Source organism: Sinocyclocheilus anshuiensis, unplaced genomic scaffold (genome assembly GCF_001515605.1).
Source record: "Sinocyclocheilus anshuiensis isolate Anshui unplaced genomic scaffold, SAMN03320099.WGS_v1.1 scaffold537, whole genome shotgun sequence".
In the NCBI taxonomy this organism is placed as follows: Eukaryota; Metazoa; Chordata; class Actinopteri; order Cypriniformes; family Cyprinidae; genus Sinocyclocheilus; species Sinocyclocheilus anshuiensis.
Genome location: NW_015539854.1, coordinates 336,948 through 355,004, shown reverse-complemented (window position 1 = coordinate 355,004; position 18,057 = coordinate 336,948). Strand labels below are relative to the sequence as shown.

Here is an 18,057-nt window from a genome sequence, read left to right as displayed (position 1 = left end):
TTCATTACTGCAAAAAAAAAAAAAAAAAAAACTCCTGTGTTCTTTAAAACATTTATAGTACATAGATGCAAGTGCTCTTATGTATTTGTGAACAAAACCAAAGGTTAAAAAAAAATTTAAATACAGTATACAACTGAGACAAGCAGTTCTACGAATTTTGCCACCTTCTCCAGTGTTGTTGTTACCTTGTAACGGGTAAACAAATGCCACTTTAATGGTGCAAAAGTACCGTTGTTCGGAATCAGAAATACAATGTGAACACAATCCAGCAGGGTCAGGGAGACATCAAGAAATCAGATCAAATGTAAAAGCACCCTCAAGCTCTAAAAAAGAATGAAAAAAAAACCTTAAAAGCAATCTTCATGACATTTGCATTATATGTCTGAAGTCATACAACCAAAGTCCTTTTTAAGGAAAATTAGTTTAGTATTTGTAAAGGCAGCTATTTTGGGTGTGCAAGACCAGCTCCTGTCTACTTGAATGGAAACTCAAAAACTGCTTGCCAAACTCACATTTAAATGGCATATTGACATTAACGACCCCATAAACATTATCATCAAATTGTGTTAAAAGGCATATATTTCAGATATTGGTTTAGCCAATGTGTATATAATTTAATGATTTTAATAATAATTTATGCATTTAGCAGACGCTTAAGCGACTGACAGTGCATTCAGGCTATACATTTTTTACCAGTATGTGTGTTCCCTGGGAATGGAACCCACGAGCTTTTGCCCTGCTAACGCAATGCTCTACCACTGAGCCAGAGGAACACTATGTATGTTTGTATTGTATGTGCAGTACCAAGTGCAAGTACTTTCTCCTGTTCATTGGAATATGAGAGAACCATCTTGGTATATGCAGCTTTTTGGAAGAGGCCACCTTTAACCCAAAACTCTTGTTTCCCACTGTTATTTGTAGAAATCGTGGACCAGCCTGGAGTAGACATTTTTGGGCAAGTGTACAACCAGTGGAAAAACAAAGAGTGTGTGTGTCCCAACTGCAGCCGGAGCATCGCTGCTTCCCGGTTTGCTCCTCACCTGGAGAAATGCCTCGGCATGGGCCGCAACAGCAGTCGCATTGCCAACCGCAGGTATTATGACTGAACATTCCCAGAAGAAAAATTTAATATAGATGTCACGTGAACTCGAGGCAAAAGTTCATGAAGGGTTGGTGCTTGCCTGAATGTCTGGAATCCTTTTTTGATAATGCTGGTCATGTGACTGCTATTTTGGAACACGTGATGGTAATGTGTGTGTATATAAATGTATATTTAGAATTGCGAGCGGCAACAACACAAACAAATCAGAGAGCGATCAAGAGGACAACGATGATGTCAATGACAATGACTGGTCTTATGGGGCAGAAAAGAAAGGTGAGTCTGTTATATATCACCTTTCTGTGCAATATTCTAGATTTAATCACTAAACCACTCAAGGGATTTCACTGCATAACTATTTATGAATGTATGCATGTTGTGTTATTTTAACATTTAATATTTTGCTTTCTAGCCAAGAAGAGAAAGTCAGATAAGGTATTTTTACATTCTTTGAAACAACCTGTACACTTGGTAAGTTTGTTTTAATGTTACATATGTTCTGTTTGCTCTTAGATGGCCTCTCAGCATTTGTAGCCACAGGATCTGGTGCAAATTAGATGTAGAATTAGTTTATTAAAGGATGTAGAATTCGTATCCACAATTCCTTTCAACAAGAATGCTTTGGCTACTAGCTGTTCATAAATTAGCTTTCTAAAAGGTGCTGGACTGTAGCATATTTTACCTGCCTTTTCCATTACTTTGTCTTTTTAATTGGTTTCATTTTCATATCCTGGCTGCAGGCTAATGTTTGATTGTTATTTTTCCGTGCAGAATCCAAATTCACCAAGAAGATCCAAATCCATGAAACATAAAAATGGTAGGTATGTGTTTTTCTTTCTTGTGTGAAATCTGTAATATTATATTCAAGTTTAAGGGCCCCGATATACTCACGGCGAAGTTCTTTTTCATTCCTCGCTTAGAGGTTAAAAGAAGTTTGAAAAACTATACTGTTAGCAAACATGCCAATGCTGCTCACGCTGCTGATAGTGGCATTTAGATGAATATGTAAACATGAACTGCATGCTTTCCTCTCAAAATATAAAAATAAACACAACAAAAATAACAGCAATGGGGGGAAGAAAGCGGTGAATGAGCATCTGATCATATTGACGTGAATGTCAAAAGTCTTTGCACTTTATACAATAGATTGAAGGAATAATTCACCCAAAAATGAAAATTTGCTGAATTGTATCAACCCTCAGGTCATTATATAGATGAGTTTGTCTGGAACACATTTGGAGAAATTTAGCATTACATCAATGTGTCCTCTGCAGTGAATGGGTGCCATCAAAATGTGAGTCCAAACAACTGATAGAAACATCACAACACTCAACAAGAAATCCACACGACTCCAGTCCATCTAGTGAAGCGAAAAGCTGAGTGTTTGTAAGAAACAAATTCATCAAGACATTTTTAACATCAAACTTTTGCTTCTGGCTAAAATATTAGTCCTTTATCTGTAATATTGCTTTCTGCAGTGAAAAAATTGTCTTGTGTGAATCAAAAGAGAAATATGAACAGATCAAGTACCATTTGCAACTGAAAACAGTTAAACAAAAATATCAGTGGGTTTTGATTTGAGAGGACAACTGGGGATGGACTTTTTCATTGGAAGCAGAGTTATGAACTTTTGAATTATGAATTTTCTTTGGTGAACTATTCCAAAAAAGCGAGCAGCTTTACGGTGTCGTTTACAATTTCTTCAATTTCTGCTATAAAGCAGCTCTCCGCTGTGTTCATGTATTTACTCACTTCTAACCTCGACAGACTGAACAGAAGAAACGAACGGGAGAAAATTTCCACGTCAAAAAGGCAGAGCCGCAGAGTGCACCTACTCATTATGTAATCGTCACGGATCAATGGTAGTTCGAAGGCGTTTACCAGCCTGAGCAAACTTTTCCAGGAATTTGGCTTTGGCAAGTCAACTGATTTTGTTCGAAATGACATCACAACAGTGCGTTCTTCAATTTCGCTTGAAGTATACGGGGCCTTTAGGGGCCATTCACAGAGCGTGTTTTTGCATTGAAAAACGTGACGTGGGGAATGGGGGGGAAACGCAAAGACACTTTTCTTTAGCTCAGTTATCGAATATCTATCTAGTGCATGTTTACAAAGGAAAACGATGGGAATGCAAAAACACAATCCGTGTGAACGACCCCTGAAGTTGCATTCAGCAAGTTCGAGGTCCATTTTAAATGCTTTACATGCCAGTTAAAAATATCGTAAGCAATAATGTATGCTAACAGTCAACCGTCTTTGAGACTTTTAAAGTTGACAATTTAAGACATTTTAATTAACTGTCTGGTGAATGGTTTTCTTGAAGCTTTGCTGGGTCCTAAGAGACGTGTGGAGAACCAGGACAGTTTGTGCGTGTTGCTAAGAGAGGAGACATTCTCTCAATAACCCTGTGGGTATCAGGAGTCACTCACTACCCACAGTGCCACACTGTTCACCTTATCACGGGATTGTGTGATCTAAATTATGCTGATCAGTGGAGGAGATGTGGACTAATTCTTCTGTCATTCAGTTTACATTTTTTTTTTTTCCATTTTCATCTTCAGAATTTTTTGCACACACTCTCATTGCTTGCTCTGCTTGTGCAGCTTTGATTTCTGGTCTCTCAAAATCGACACATCTAGAATAGAGGAACTTGCACGATTCTCTCAGGGAGGAAGTTAGAACTCATGATATCGGCAGACAGACGCTGGGCCAGTTGAGCTCTCCCATCACTAAGGTGCAGGATTCTTTCTAAATGAAATTGAAATGAAATTCTCATTCTGGGAGGATTTTACAGCAGTTTATCATTAAATCGTTAAAGATTTAATAGCAAAAAATCAAGATCATAAATCAGTGTGAACAGTTTCCCATCAGGTAATTACTACACAGTTTCTTATTACATTGTTTTGGAGAATCATGATCCAGTAGAGTATTTTCTTTTCTCTGTAGTTCAATAGCCAAAGTGTGGTACAGTTGTATTGTATTATGTCACTAGTTCTGTAGCACATTATCATACTACATTTTTTATTTTCAATAGTAAGTTATTGGTTACAAAGAGAGGAAAGACAGTTTGGCATAGACCTCCAAAAATAATTAAGGCTTGAGAATATCTTTATCATTGTAATGCATAGATCTCCAAAAAGAATTAAGGCTTGAGAATATCTTTGTTATTGAAATGTTTTTCTTTTCTACGTTTTTTATGTTTTAGATGTTTACAGTGTAAGGTGTCCTGTGCGGTCTCACTTTTAGGGGTAGGGGTGGTGTATATATATATATATATTTGACTAGGTGAAAGATGCTGCTATCCTGACCGTGAGCCATATGCTTATGGGCATGTCATCAATGTAATAAAAGATCAGAACTCTGAACATGCTTCATGTGTGTGCTGCAAATATGTATTTCAGAAATATGGGTGTTGTGAAGGCAAAAAAAGTTCGAGTCATTTCTCTTGGTAAAATGCTATGCTTGAGGCTTTGGCTTCTTTAGAAACTATTTTCGTTGGCGGATAAGAAATGCATGATTAACTGTACACTTTTTGTCAGTTAGTATGAGCTACCATTCCAAGACTACTGATATTTGTTACAACAAGAGTAGGGCAATTGTAGGAGAAATGCAATATGTCCAACAATGGCAACACTGCAGATGTCGAACATCCGTAATTCATTACTACTACTACTTGTATGCATTTGTTTTAGAATCTACTTTTTATTAGCCTCAAAACGCAGTGTGAAACTTTTCACTGTTCAAAAGAACACTTGTATTTGGTAAAACATCGCTTTTGACTAAATAGAGTAGTACAGATACTCTTAGGAAAAATGTGTTTGTTTGTTTTTCTGGTCCCAAAATATATAACCAGTAAAAATGAGGAAAACTTAATTTCTTAAAAAAGAATAAGTGATATTTCTTGACAATACTTGTTAATACTTAATTACTTGATCCTTGTGCGAATATGTTTGATGATGTTTTGAGTAACATTTGAGTAAGTACAGACTGAAATAAATGGTAGAACACCTATGTTTATTTAACCACTTTTTGCCATTTTTTTGATGTAATTTATTCCTGCATAATTTTGCCTGCAGTAAAGCCATAAAGAAAGAAGAACAGTAAACGCACAAGAACAAAAAAGTTTTGTAAAATAATTAATTGAAACCGTTTGCCAGTATTTTATTTTCAAATAAGCTCACATTTACACTTGTTCATATCCCTAAAATGTCGATTCTCTACTTAAATTAAATATAATTACTGCACTGAGGCAGACCAGATTAAAATAGTATCTTTTAAAACTTTGTCAACAAATTGAGCAACATCAAGAATTGAGGGGGGGAAACTACAGGTTATGAGCTGCATCTCCATATTCAAAACAAAAGGTCTTTGTACACCAAATTAAACCGTTTTCGAGTATAGAAGACATAGCTGTCGCTTAGTTCGAGGATTTGAGGGAAAGTTATTTGGCAACCCAGAGGGAGGAGATCTGAGAAGCCACACACACTGATAACTGTAGACATTGGTCAGGCTCTTAAAATGTTGTTGAGAGGCAACCATTATGATAAACGAGGGTTTGACATGCTTTTAGAGGAAGAGATGACACACTCAACGGACATCGATCGACATTTAGCGACAGAAGAATATATAACATTAGATATTTGAACGCGATGCGGAAACGCGGAACTTTAACATTTTTTTTAGTTACTCAGAAACGATTTTTGATTTGTTTCTTAATTATTAGCGGGAAAAAATAATATAAAATGGCTTCTAGATCGGGTTTATCAGGTTTCCCCGTCAACCCCAGTACCCCAATAAACCCCAGCATGAACCCCATGAACCCGGGTCACAGCAGCGCCATGAGAATGCCAGCAATGCCGCAGAATTCACCCTTCAGAGGGATGGGCAGTACCCCGAACCAGTACCACCAAGTAAGTGACGAACCCACTCTTTATTTGTTTGAAGCGTTTAGCATCACGCCATAGCTTCAGTCTTCACTTGTGCCCAATATAGGAAGTGTCAGTGCATTAGCAACAATGACGATTTAATAGCATATTTATGACAATAAACGTTGTCATAAAATACAAGCATACTTCTTTACAGAAATAAAAAGAGAAAAGACAGACATTTTGAATTCGTTATTTTTAAGCACTGTATGTGAGGCCCTCGAAGAACAAACATCTAACTTACTTCCGCGTTTGAGTCCCACCATGAACACGACACGCGTGCTTTACTTTGAATATGTTACCTGCAAAGAATCGGTTCAGCCACTAACAAAAAGTGCCATGGTAATGCTATTCCATTTTGTAATATACAATGGTGATACGATTATCTTTGTACTGGACATATATACCATTGTAATACCAAGGTGTTCGAACATAAACCATATAATAATATTTACTGCGCCGTTGAGTACCACGCAATTGTCTTGTATACGAGTATCATTACCTAATTATCCCATTAACTTCTAAAGTTAAAAACCATCTGGTATCATCACTGTACGTACCAACAAGGTATTTTGGTAACACTTTACAATAAGTTCCTATTACGTAACAACTAACAAATCAACAAAAGAGCAATATATATCTTACAGTATTAATCTTTGTTTAATATTTGTAAATTCTATAAAAACTCTGTTCATTGTTAGTTCGTGTTAGCACAGGTTTTACAGATACATTTGATTGTAATAAGAGGCCTAGTTCACCCATACATGAAAATGTTGTCATCATTTTTTTCACCTTCCACTTGTTCCAAACCTTTATGAGTTTCCTTTTTATGAGTTTCCTTTTTCTGTTGAACACAAAAGAAGATATTTTGAAGAATGTTGGTAATCAAACAGCTGACGGTAGCCACTGACTTCCATAGTATTTTTTTTTTAAGTCAGTGGCTACCGTCAGCATTCTTCAGAATGTCTTCTTTTGTGCTAAACAGAAGAAAGAAGTTCACACAGGTTTGAAACAACTTGAGGTTGAGTAAATGATGACAGAATTTTCATTTTTTAGGGGAACTATCCCTTCAGTAAATTATGAAATTAACATTAACTAAGATTAATAAGTGCTTTGGAAGTATTTTTGAGTTAGTTCTTGTTAACTACTGTTTCCAAATGTTAAAAATGTAACATTGCAAAATTATACCGTATTTGTCATACTTAACCTATAATAACAGTCTGCTATTTGTTAGTGTCACAATAGTAATCCTCAAATCCTACAGTCGTACCCACAGCGCTCGAGTATGTCACCCAGCCGAGGAATGCCAATGGGGGGCATGGGGTCTATGGTTTCCACTCTGCCCGGTCCGTCTTATAGTGGAGCCATGCCCATGCGACCCGGGATGCCTCAAGCTGCGATGGACCCTGTCCGGAAGAGACTCCTTCAGCAGCAGCCCGGGGGTCTTATGGGTCCAAGAAGGGGGTTAGTACATTTAATATCAATATTTGTGCGTGTATGGCCACAAATTTAAAGTTACAGTAGCATTCATATCACTTCAAAGTTCCCATTGAAGTCTGGCTTATGAGGCCTTATAAACAAAGAAAGGTTTTGGTTTTGGAGCCCTAAGTAAAGTTTGTATTATATGATGTTAAAAATGTGGCATAAAGTGGTCTGGTTCTACTATAGAGCAGGATGTCAAGTACGATGTTAAATCTAAGAAAAGCTTCTAAAGCATAAGAAGCATATGATTCTGCTTACATGACAGTAAGTGTCCAATACTGAACCCAAAAAGTGTCATCTGCCAGCGGATAGGCATTTGTCTCTGAAGACCAAAGACTTCTTTGTCCTTCTAACTGAGAGACTCGTTCGTTTCATTTTGCCAAAGAAGCATAGCATAGCTGTGAATTTAAAAAAAATGGTTTAAAGATGTCTCATGATATTAGCAAAAAGACTAAGCCACAGGGCAGATTAATTTGATATTATGGATGTTTGCTGAGGCATTTTGAACACCCCAAAATGGAAATGTATTAGTTGCACACCCTCATGACGTTCCAAACCTGTATGACTTTCTTTATTCTGTCAGACATAAAAGAAAATGTTTTGAGAAATGTCCCAATGTGGTCACCAATACTCTTTGGTTACTCATGTTCTTCAGAATATCATCTTTTGTATTCTGCAGAAATGGTCATAAAGGTTTGAAAAGACATGAAGGTGAGGAAATGATGACAGAATATTTATTTCTGGGTAAATTATCTCTTTAACCATAAATATTAAATTTGGGCACTTGTGATACACACATGAACAATTTACACCTCAAATTAGTATCTAGTTGAGGAGAGATGTGCTATTGTTGATCCAAGCAATTAGATGATTTTTGGTTTCGAATGATAAAACAAGTGAAAATTCCACAGATATAAGGAGCGTCTCGAAAAAAATTTAGCTGACAAAATCCAGTCACTTTAATAGGAATCCATGCAATCAGGAGTTTCGCACAAGGACAAAGAAGTTCCCCACCAGATTTTGCTCATGTTCAAGTTGGTCTCGCAAAACCTCTGTATTGACCAACAGAAAAATACTTGTTTTGAAAGTGACATTTGTGAAAAGTGACATGCATCACTACTTTATTGACAGTGGGCAATAGACCTTTTTTGTCGACTGAAATTATGGGGGGACCTGAGAATCAATTGTTTTCCTTTTTAACGTACTTTAATGGGTTATAAGCAGGCCCGGATGGAATTGGTTAAATTCTTTATTTATTTTTTGGTAGGCAGAATTGGTTTAACAGTAAAACTCTCTTATTTATAGCTACAAAACATTACTTTAATAAAATATTTCTGCTAAGTTCAAATAATTGAGCATTTGAGCTCAATCAGAACTTAAGGAAAGATGTTAATTATTTATTAAAAATAATAATTGTTTCATTGTAAAACTTAAGAGGACAAAGTTATATTTGTTTAAGAGTATTTATGTGCCATACACTTCAGTACTTTAAACTGTGCACACTGTAATTGAAATAATGTTTTAACATATGTTGGTGTTGAGTCATGTTTCTTAGACATCTGCTCTACATTTTCAGGGTGAAGAGGCGTAAGATGGCTGACAAAGTCCTCCCACAAAGGGTGAGTTTAACCAGAATAGTATAAATCAGTTTTTTGTGATGCTTAAGTACATAGTTTCTCATGATTTTGGTGTTTTTCAGATCAGGGATCTGGTCCCAGAGTCTCAGGCTTATATGGACCTTCTGGCCTTTGAGAGAAAGCTGGACCAGACCATTGCTCGCAAACGAATGGAGATACAGGAGGCCATCAAAAAACCAATCACGGTATATGCAGTGTAGTAATTTAGAAATTAATTCTTAGTTCAGCTACGTTATAGTTAACACCCCTCCCCCTTCCAAAGAAAAATTCTGTCATAATTTACTCAACCTCATATCATTGCAAACCTGTATGGTTTTCATTCTTCCGTGGAACACAAAAAAATATATTTTAAAGAATGTTGGTAACCAAACCAAGTTTTTATGACCAATTACTTGAAGTGACATAGGTTGAGTAAATGATGTTGTCCTTTACCACTTAAATTATTATAGGAAAAGTAAAAATCTATTTATTATTTCAATAAATAGATTTATTACATCAATGCTCTTTGTTCTACTCTTCCAGCAAAAACGCAAACTGAGGATCTATATTTCTAACACCTACATGCCTGGCAAGCCAGAAGGGGAGGAGGCTGAAAAAGTGGCATCCTGGGAACTTCGAGTGGAAGGCAAACTCCTGGAGGATGTACGTAATGAGTTTGATTATGTGTTTGCTTATTTGCATGCGTGTGAAACAAGGTGAGGGTCACACAGTAAAGAACTACATTTACGGTGTTTTACGGCTAGTAACATCTTTAGATAAAACTGATTGTGTCGCCCCTATGCTTAATGCTTTTTATTTGGCAGTCTTGAGTCTCTTGGTCTGTTGGCAAGCTTAACTGCACTGGTTCATGTCCTCAGCTCACTCCTTCAAACCAGATGTGCTCTAAGTTATTCCATGTTCCCCAACTCTGAGGAAAAGGAATTGAAACTTTGGCCCATTTTGTGAAATTAGTCCAAAAAATGTCTAAGCGTATATTTGCCAGCTGAAGACCTCTGGCTGTGCTGCTGCCACATGAAAAGAGGAAACGATTCTTTCTTTTTCTTTACTTTCTTCTGCCTCAGTGGTCATAAGTTGAGTGGTACTGCAAAGGGAGGGACAGGCAAGGCATTGCACAAGCACATACTGGTGCAATAGCTGTTTGTGACTAAGTGTGTGCTGCTTCTAAAATAACTCCCCCCAGTGCGGTCAGCTCCTAACACTGCAGTATCAATCAGTGGCATGAACGCATTGAAAAAAGATCTCATGTTCTCTCTCCCCTTTTCCCTACTTATTTATCTTTATTTTTGTCTTTATCCTTAGCCTGGGAAACAGAAACGAAAGTTTTCATCCTTCTTTAAAAGCCTGGTTATTGAACTGGACAAAGAACTTTATGGCCCAGACAACCACTTGGTGGAGGTATGATATTATAGAGTTATATGCTCATATTTTATATATTACAAGTCTGAGTTAATGTCCCACAATATGAGTAAATCTACTTAAATCCTCATGATCATGATGACCTCATCAAACACAACATGAAAATTCTGGCATCATTTACTCACCGTCATGTACTGTCTTACAGTAAATTCAGCCATTACATCTGTAGTCATCTTTTTCTGTATGTCTTAGTGGCACAGAATGCTTACAACTCAGGAGACAGACGGATTTCAGGTGAAGAGACCAGGGGATGTGAATGTGAAATGTACTCTCCTTCTCATGCTAGACCACCAGGTATATCATACACACACACATATAAAGGCTATTCATCAGGCTTGGGGCTAAAGATGCCATCAAAATGAACACAAATGCAACCCAAATTCAAGATAATGGCAAAAAGGCAAAAAATGGTCCTGCATAGTTATATTACATTTATTGTGACGGTCGCACTTGAAGTGAAATGTGAAATTTAATGAACATTTTTGATTACGGTATTACATTTAGATCTGCTCAGATTGCATCCAAGATTTCTTTTTACATGTTGTTTTTTGAAGCATAATTTTGAGCATTAGAACAGTTAAAAATATGAATGCAATGGCAAATCAGAGCTATGTAGATTAGTCACCAGTGATGATTTTCTATTTAAGGGATTGAATAAATGTAAATTTTAACAGCTAGACAACAAACTTTATAAAAAAAAAAAAGTTACTTTATAAAGGTTACTTTTGCAGACATGGACTAAAAAGCCAAAAAATGAATGGGGTCTTTAAAAGAAAATCAGACTTCAGTTTGATTCATTTCCTAAGTTTGTTTGTTACAGTTGTTGTATGGTTGCATCTCTTTAATGACATGATGAGCTATCATCTTACTTCTCCTTCTACTTGACTTAGCCTCCGCAGTATAAGCTGGATCCACGCCTGGCACGACTGTTGGGCGTGCACACTCAGACCAGAGCCAGTATCATGCAGGCCTTGTGGCTCTACATCAAAAACAACAAGCTGCAAGACTGCCATGAGAAAGAGTACATTAACTGCAACCGATACTTCAGACAGGTACCCAACATGTTTAGCCATCTTAGCAAGAAATTACATTTAGCTTGTTCTCACAATTCAAAAGTTCTTCACAAAACCCAAAACACTAAAGCTCAGTTTAAAACTCATAAGAAAAGAAAAACTCTGCTGAAACCCTATATCTAAGCTTTGCATTTGGCACTGTCTGACACAACATGCTTTCACTTGCCTCTAAGCCGTTGGTATTACTGGCACAGCTGTGCACTGGTTCACATCGTACCTAAGTGATAGATAGCAATTTGTCTTTTTCCAGAAGTAGAAACTTTCCACTGCTCCTGACCTGTCAACAGAGGCGTCCCCCAGGGCTCGGTTCTTTGCCCACTTCTCTTTGTAGTCTATATGCTTCCACTTAATCAGAATTCCTTGAAACCAAGGAATCAGATTACTTGTTTTCACTTTCCCGTTACGCTGACACTCAAATCTGCATTAGCTCTTGTGGTACCAACTCCTAACTCAGAATCCTATCCATTTTTAGAAACCATGGTAATTTCACTTAGGAAATGGAATTTTTTTAAATCTTATGTAAAGAATTATGATAGGAAGTTTCTGTATAGTAGTTTTGCACCACTCTCAATGGGCCTCATTTACGAAACGAACGTACGACAGAAAATTGGGCGTATGGTCGTTTCAACGCAAAACTTGGAATTTATCAATATGGACGTGAACGGTGGCTACGATCAAATCTCACGTCTGGTCTCAGCTCGTGTACGTACGTTTTTGAGTTACCTGAACTTGCGGGCAGCATAGTAAATAAGGTGGAGAATTGTAGAATGACAGCATTTTGTTCATTTTTATTTTCCTGACCATCAAACGAAGCTCATTAGTCGATCATTAACCAGTAAGATTAGAATGCCTTTTTTTTTTATTTATTTTTTTTTATTAGGTTTAAATGAATAGCAGCGTAAACAATGAGGATTCAATCGCCACATCATGCACCTGCAGCACTTCTGTGAAAGGAGAAAAACAGAAATTAAGTCTATAAAAAGAATAAAATAAATCGGATCACACAAAATATATAATAGGCTATAATATAATTAACAGATTAACTAAAGGAAAAAAAAACATTGTGCAACAAGTATAGGCTACTCTCGTTTTTGTGTCACTCTTAATGCATTTTATTTCTTTTCTTTATATGTTTATTTGATTTAATCCATCAGGTGCCTCACGCACACACAAACAACATTAGTTCTAGCGTTGCCTAACATTTCAGCCATTCATCGTCAAACTAAAATGCAGTCAACCAAACATAAAAGTTACACTGTTTATTTTAAAAGGTCCGCTGTAAAATCAGCGTGCAGCGCCCAAACAAACATGTTTGCTCATGTGAAGGATTTTACATGGATATTAGAATATGAGTGAAGTTTAAAGACTTCATGTTTAGACTACATAATGAATAATAGTTATGCAAACAAATGTTACAAATATGGCAAAAATGGAAACATTTGGATTCTTGTGGTATGAGACAGGCTCATGAGCCCAATGCCGTTTCAGTTTTGCTTGACATTTGTATGCTGTTTATAATGAATGCCACTATAGCCTAATTTGTGTTTTATTTTATAGATTAATATATAATTTTATAACTACTTATTTTTTCATTCTTGTTCTGTTCTGAATACCGTTAAATTTAAAATATTTGTTTGTAGACTGAGGGGAACTAGATAGGCTATAATGTTTATATTTACCAGTATTTTAATATACATATAAATTACATAAATTAATGTAGCCTAATTGTTTGCAATTACAAGGTTAACAGGTGTTTTTGGAGTAAGATCAATTTCTCTTTGATGAGATTACTTCCTCTTTTTGGCCGGGATTCGTTTCTCCGTGTCGTAAACACTTGAGGCTTCTAAACCCGGGGTGTTTTTAGGGGCTGATTTTCAAATGATGATTGTTTTCTGCCGCCACATTTATCAACGTGCAATCATTCGTACGATGAGATTGGCGGCATACGAATGTTTCATGAATCACACGTGAACTCTGTCGTAAGTTGATTTGTGTGCACGGATCTGTGCTCGTTTCTACGTTAGATTGATAAATGAGGCCCTATGTCTTCAGAATCCCGTACCAGATTGGCTATACCCACTGTAGAATAGGTCATTCCAGGATGACACACAAGTTTTCAGTACTAGCAGTAGATCCTCCAACATGTTCTCTCTGCCAAAACCCTTTATCTCTGAAGCATGTTTTATTAGATTGTGCTGGTTTTAACCCTGTGAGAAAACCGAACTGCTGTAATCCTGCAGATTTTTGGCTGCCCCAGGATGAGATTTTCGGATATCCCCATGAAACTTGCCAGCCTCCTACAGCACCCTGACCCCATCGTCATCAATCATATAATCAGGTGCGTGTTTGTGGTTCCTGTTCTTAATGTTCTCTTTTGTTTCCATGCTGTTTTGAAAGATTTTTTTAATACAAAATATCTAAATATTTACCCTACCAGTCCAATGTTCAGTAACACTAATGTTTCTGAATATAGTTTGCACCTGTATATGAATTTCTTATCAAAAGTAAAATTTTATCTATTTTAAATGGGTGCCTTTACCTGAATCGGGAGGGAAAAGCAACTTTTGTCCAGCATACATATGAACTCCTGTTGGAAAACTTTGTAAGAAATACTATTGAAAAAAGTTTTTATTTGTTTAACAATTTTGGTATACAACTGTCATATAATTCTCATACCTTCATCTCATAGTTTTAATGACTATTCTAAAATCTAAAATGTGTAAAATTGTAAAGTATAGATTTGTAGAGTGATCTCAATGTTGTTGTTTTTTTTGTTCCGCTTTATTGCTGTATCATTTTGTCAGTGTGGATCCCAATGATCAGAAGAAGACTGCATGCTTTGATATCGATGTTGAGGTGGACGACCCTCTGAAGGCTCAGATGACCAGCTTCCTGTCATCCACAACCAGTCAACAGGAGATCACTGCCCTGGAGATGACGGTGTGTGTGTGCACTCAGGGACATAAAAGACACCTCATGTCAATTATTTTCCACCCATTCTGAAGTTACTTACATATAGTTTTTAACCTAACTTTTCCATTCTCCATAAGATCCATGAGACTATTGAATCCATCAACCAGTTGAAAACCCAGAGAGACTTCATGCTCAGCTTCAGTAACTACCCACAGGATTTCATTCAGGACTGGCTCAAGTCACAGAGCCGAGACCTCAAAGTACTTTGTTTCCCTCATTGGATTTCCTTAAGGCTTCTTTTATTTGCCATCCGCCATTCATGGATGTTTTGTCTTGGTTTATGCAGTTAATGACAGACACTGTGGGAAATCCAGAGGAGGAGAGAAGAACCGATTTTTACCACTCACCCTGGGTCAAAGAAGCTGTTGGACGCTATATATTTTCAAAGGTGAGCACTTGGTATTTCTTTCCATTACAAGACACATCAGTGGTCAGTTGCATAACCTGCTTAGACTAGTCTTAAAAAGTTGGTCATAATTTTTTCAAGTCAGTTACAAATAGGTAGATTGGTCTAATGTGACTGATTACCCCTTGGTTAACTGCTAGTTACATTCTTAACATAGTTGCTGTGTTTATGCAACTGCTATAGCATCTATAATAGTGCAATGTTTTGATTTTCAGGTCCAGCAGAGGAGACAGGAATTGGAACAGGTACTGGGAATCCGACTCACTTAAGAGGATTCAGACTTCAAATCCACAGTCACCCGAGGAATTGGCTCAAATACAGATGATAATGAAGCTTTCTGTTTGAAAACCAGTGGAGGAACTTCATGTAGAAGTTTGGGTGCTGGGATTGTTTAGTATATTGCTTGTCGGTTTTAGCACTTGTACTATTACACACATCTGGCCATATAAATTTCAAATGGTTTTACAGTAACTGGAACTTCAGTACGTATCTTTCTCTTTGCATTCATTTTCTGATCTTCTCTTATATAATCTGAAAATGAGGCATCCAGTTCATGATTCAGTTTGTTGACATACTCATCTTTGCTATTATTACATCTTTTTGTATATTTTACAGTAAGATATACAGTACTGTAGCTTGTTGGCTAGAACCCCTATAGGTAACTGATGCAACACAGCTTCTTTTTGTTCATCAATTTTGTGTTTATGGTAGGAATTGCCAAACTCAATCAACATTTGCCATTTAGTTTTTGAAAGGTTTCCAATTCTGACTGCAAAGGCTATTTTTACAATTGAATTGCACAGTTTTTGAGTTAAGATGCAGTTACTTATAATTAAGTAGACTAGTAATGAAAATGCAATTTTTTCTTCAATTTTCAATATTGTGGAGTTTTCCATTTGGTCTCTCAGGAAAATATGTGCTGCACTGCATTCAAGAGCCATGTTTTTGTATTTCCACCCCAGCGGGAAATCCAGCACATTTGGTTGTCCAGCTGTTTTAGTTCAGTGTACCAGACTTTCTGTCTTCATCTTGTTGGTGTGTTTACAGATTTTTTTTTTTTTTAGCATTGAAAGTCCGCTGCAGTGGCAGAGACCATACAGCAGTGACCGAATTTGTGAAAGGTAGTGCTTCAGGTGTGCGAACCATCAGCATATTCTTATTTTTTCAAGTATTCAAGCCATATTTTTAACTTTCTAACAAGTAGTTCAGTTCAGTATATACTTCTACATTCCAAACAGCTAATGGAAAGTTTCTGTTTAAGTTGGATTTAATATGTGGTCATTCATATTGGTGGAGTCATTTGTGTTTTTAAGTATCAATGACAGCAAGTTAAATTTTCCATTAAGGAATATAGCAGGTTCAAGTTAAGCCCTATAATTTGTGACATGCTGCTGATTACCACAGAAAATACTTTCAACTTTCAGTTCATAAAGTGGTCAAAAACAAAATGTGTTGATATTTATGTGCTTAGAAATGCATTTAAAAGTTGGAATTTCATTTTAAGGAACGGGTTGAAACGATTTCGTGTTAATCGACAGCATGTCACAGATGTTGTCCATAGAGCTTAACTCTGAATGTTCCTCATTTTGTTTATAGCTGAATTACTCAGACAGTATTAATGCTGATCTGAAATGCAACAAGCTCTTGTTCCTTTGATTTTTGATTGAGCTTTTTTGTGTAAATGCATTTAAGTTCTTACAACTTCAGTTCTGTTTTATATTTTTGTATCAATCAAGTGCTTACCTTTTTTTTTTACTGGGAAATCAAAGTATTTAAAACAATAAAGTTTCCATAAAGGGCAATTCACATGTGAATGTATTTTTTGATATAACATAACATTTTTATTATATCTAATGTTTTGAAAGACTGTTAACTTAGAGGAATTTTAAATGTTATCATCAGATAAAATATTTAATTCAAAAGTAAGAAAACCAGGTGTATTTCTGTCTACTAGAAGGTAGACCATTTGCTAAAGGCAAACACTGATCATGTTGATGCATGTAGTGTCTGGTTAATCTGGTAATACCTGTCTCCATTAATACCTCACCTGTTCTACAGATTTGGAGTGGTGCATTTTAGAACTGTTTGGTTGGGGACTCTCATAGTTACATCTTGTAACACAAAACGAATGTGGGAGACTTGAGATGGCTGGACTTCTGCAGACAGGTTGCATTAAAAAAACAATAAGTTTGAAGAGTCATTGTTGGTCTGTTTGTTAAAGCTATTACAATGTAAACTGTAATGGGGGTTCAAGTCTTGCCTCATACTATGGCAAGCTGTTTTAACATTTAATCCTTAAAACTTACTAGTATCTATTTTCATGCTACTGGTACTTATTTTTTAGCTAATAATATATTTTCCATTAAATACTGGTGCTACTGGTACTTATCCTTTAGGTACTAGTACCTTTTTAAAAAGGTACTAGTACTTCATTAGATACTAGTACTTATTTCAATAGTGACTTCTATTGTTACTGGCAACACATTTCAAATTTTTACCATTGATTTCTATGGGGATCTGTCATTCAGGTATCAACTATTCAGTTCTGACTGGTATTTATCGCCACTGGATCCTCAAACTGTTGGCGAAACCATGTAACTTTGCCCCACCTCCATTCAGATTGATATGTCGCGCACAGACTGGAGACAGTGAAGGTGATTTCACGAAGTACAACATGTTCCTTTAAAGGCTATGTTTTTTTGTGTGTTTGAAGAGCAGAGAATTGCATTTGCTGTCTAGTTGTAGCCAATATACTTTTGTACATTTTAAATATCCTGTGCATATAGTGCTTCATCATTTAATATCATGAGATTTGGGCCAAGTATATTAAACAAGAAAGGCTAAGTGCCCATATAGCTACAGTAAAAGTTATAACCTGTAATTTGATGGAAGCATAATGCGATGCACTTGCTGCCTCAGCGCTGATCAATGCTGATTACGTTCAGTAGACAGCACTCGCATGCTGAAAGTAAACAACGCTCATTACATTGATTATGTTCTACTAGTTATATATGTGTGTGTGTGTGTGTGTGTGTGTGTGTGTGTG

At 36.5% G+C, this 18,057-nt stretch overlaps 2 protein-coding genes across 5 annotated transcripts in view; both read left to right on the top strand.

Moving 5' to 3' along the window:
- LOC107684755 (ataxin-7-like protein 3) overlaps positions 1-4,213 on the top strand; it is an 8,760-nt gene extending 4,547 nt beyond the window's left edge. The window contains exons 4-8 of one of the 2 annotated variants that reach the window (XM_016481110.1): positions 922-1,093; positions 1,278-1,375; positions 1,512-1,534; positions 1,871-1,916; positions 3,423-4,213. In XM_016481110.1, coding sequence (XP_016336596.1) covers positions 922-1,093; positions 1,278-1,375; positions 1,512-1,534; positions 1,871-1,916; positions 3,423-3,502 — 419 coding nt within the window. In that variant the 3' untranslated portion in view covers positions 3,503-4,213. Of the gene's footprint in view, positions 1-921; positions 1,094-1,277; positions 1,376-1,511; positions 1,535-1,870; positions 1,917-2,866 lie in introns of both variants that reach the window. The other variant, XM_016481111.1, reaches the window with a different exon arrangement.
- Positions 4,214-5,576: 1,363 nt separating this feature from the next.
- Positions 5,577-16,171, top strand: LOC107684754 (SWI/SNF-related matrix-associated actin-dependent regulator of chromatin subfamily D member 2-like). 3 transcript variants are annotated; one of them, XM_016481109.1, is made up of 13 exons: positions 5,577-6,009; positions 7,301-7,488; positions 9,083-9,125; positions 9,206-9,328; positions 9,666-9,785; positions 10,443-10,538; positions 10,752-10,853; positions 11,450-11,611; positions 13,873-13,970; positions 14,437-14,572; positions 14,683-14,805; positions 14,892-14,993; positions 15,227-16,171. In XM_016481109.1, the coding sequence occupies exons 1-13, from the start codon at positions 5,842-5,844 to the stop codon at positions 15,278-15,280; spliced, it is 1,515 nt and encodes a 504-aa protein (XP_016336595.1). In that variant the 5' UTR covers positions 5,577-5,841; the 3' UTR covers positions 15,281-16,171. The 3 variants fall into 3 exon arrangements, with proteins under 3 accessions (XP_016336595.1, XP_016336594.1, XP_016336593.1); XM_016481108.1 differs by having other exon boundaries at positions 7,289-7,488; XM_016481107.1 differs by having other exon boundaries at positions 7,259-7,488.
- The last annotated feature ends 1,886 nt before the right edge of the window (positions 16,172-18,057 follow it).

What these genes read in the sequence shown, in the direction of transcription:
- LOC107684754 (XM_016481107.1), top strand. Translation starts at nt 5,842, where the DNA reads ATGGCTTCTAGATCGGGTTTATCAGGTTTCCCCGTCAACCCCAGTACC. An exon ending in ACAAAGTCCTCCCACAAAGG is followed by an intron (nt 9,126 to 9,205) that starts GTGAGTTTAACC and finishes GGTGTTTTTCAG; the next exon opens with ATCAGGGATCTGGTCCCAGA. An exon ending in GCAACCGATACTTCAGACAG is followed by an intron (nt 11,612 to 13,872) that starts GTACCCAACATG and finishes GTAATCCTGCAG; the next exon opens with ATTTTTGGCTGCCCCAGGAT.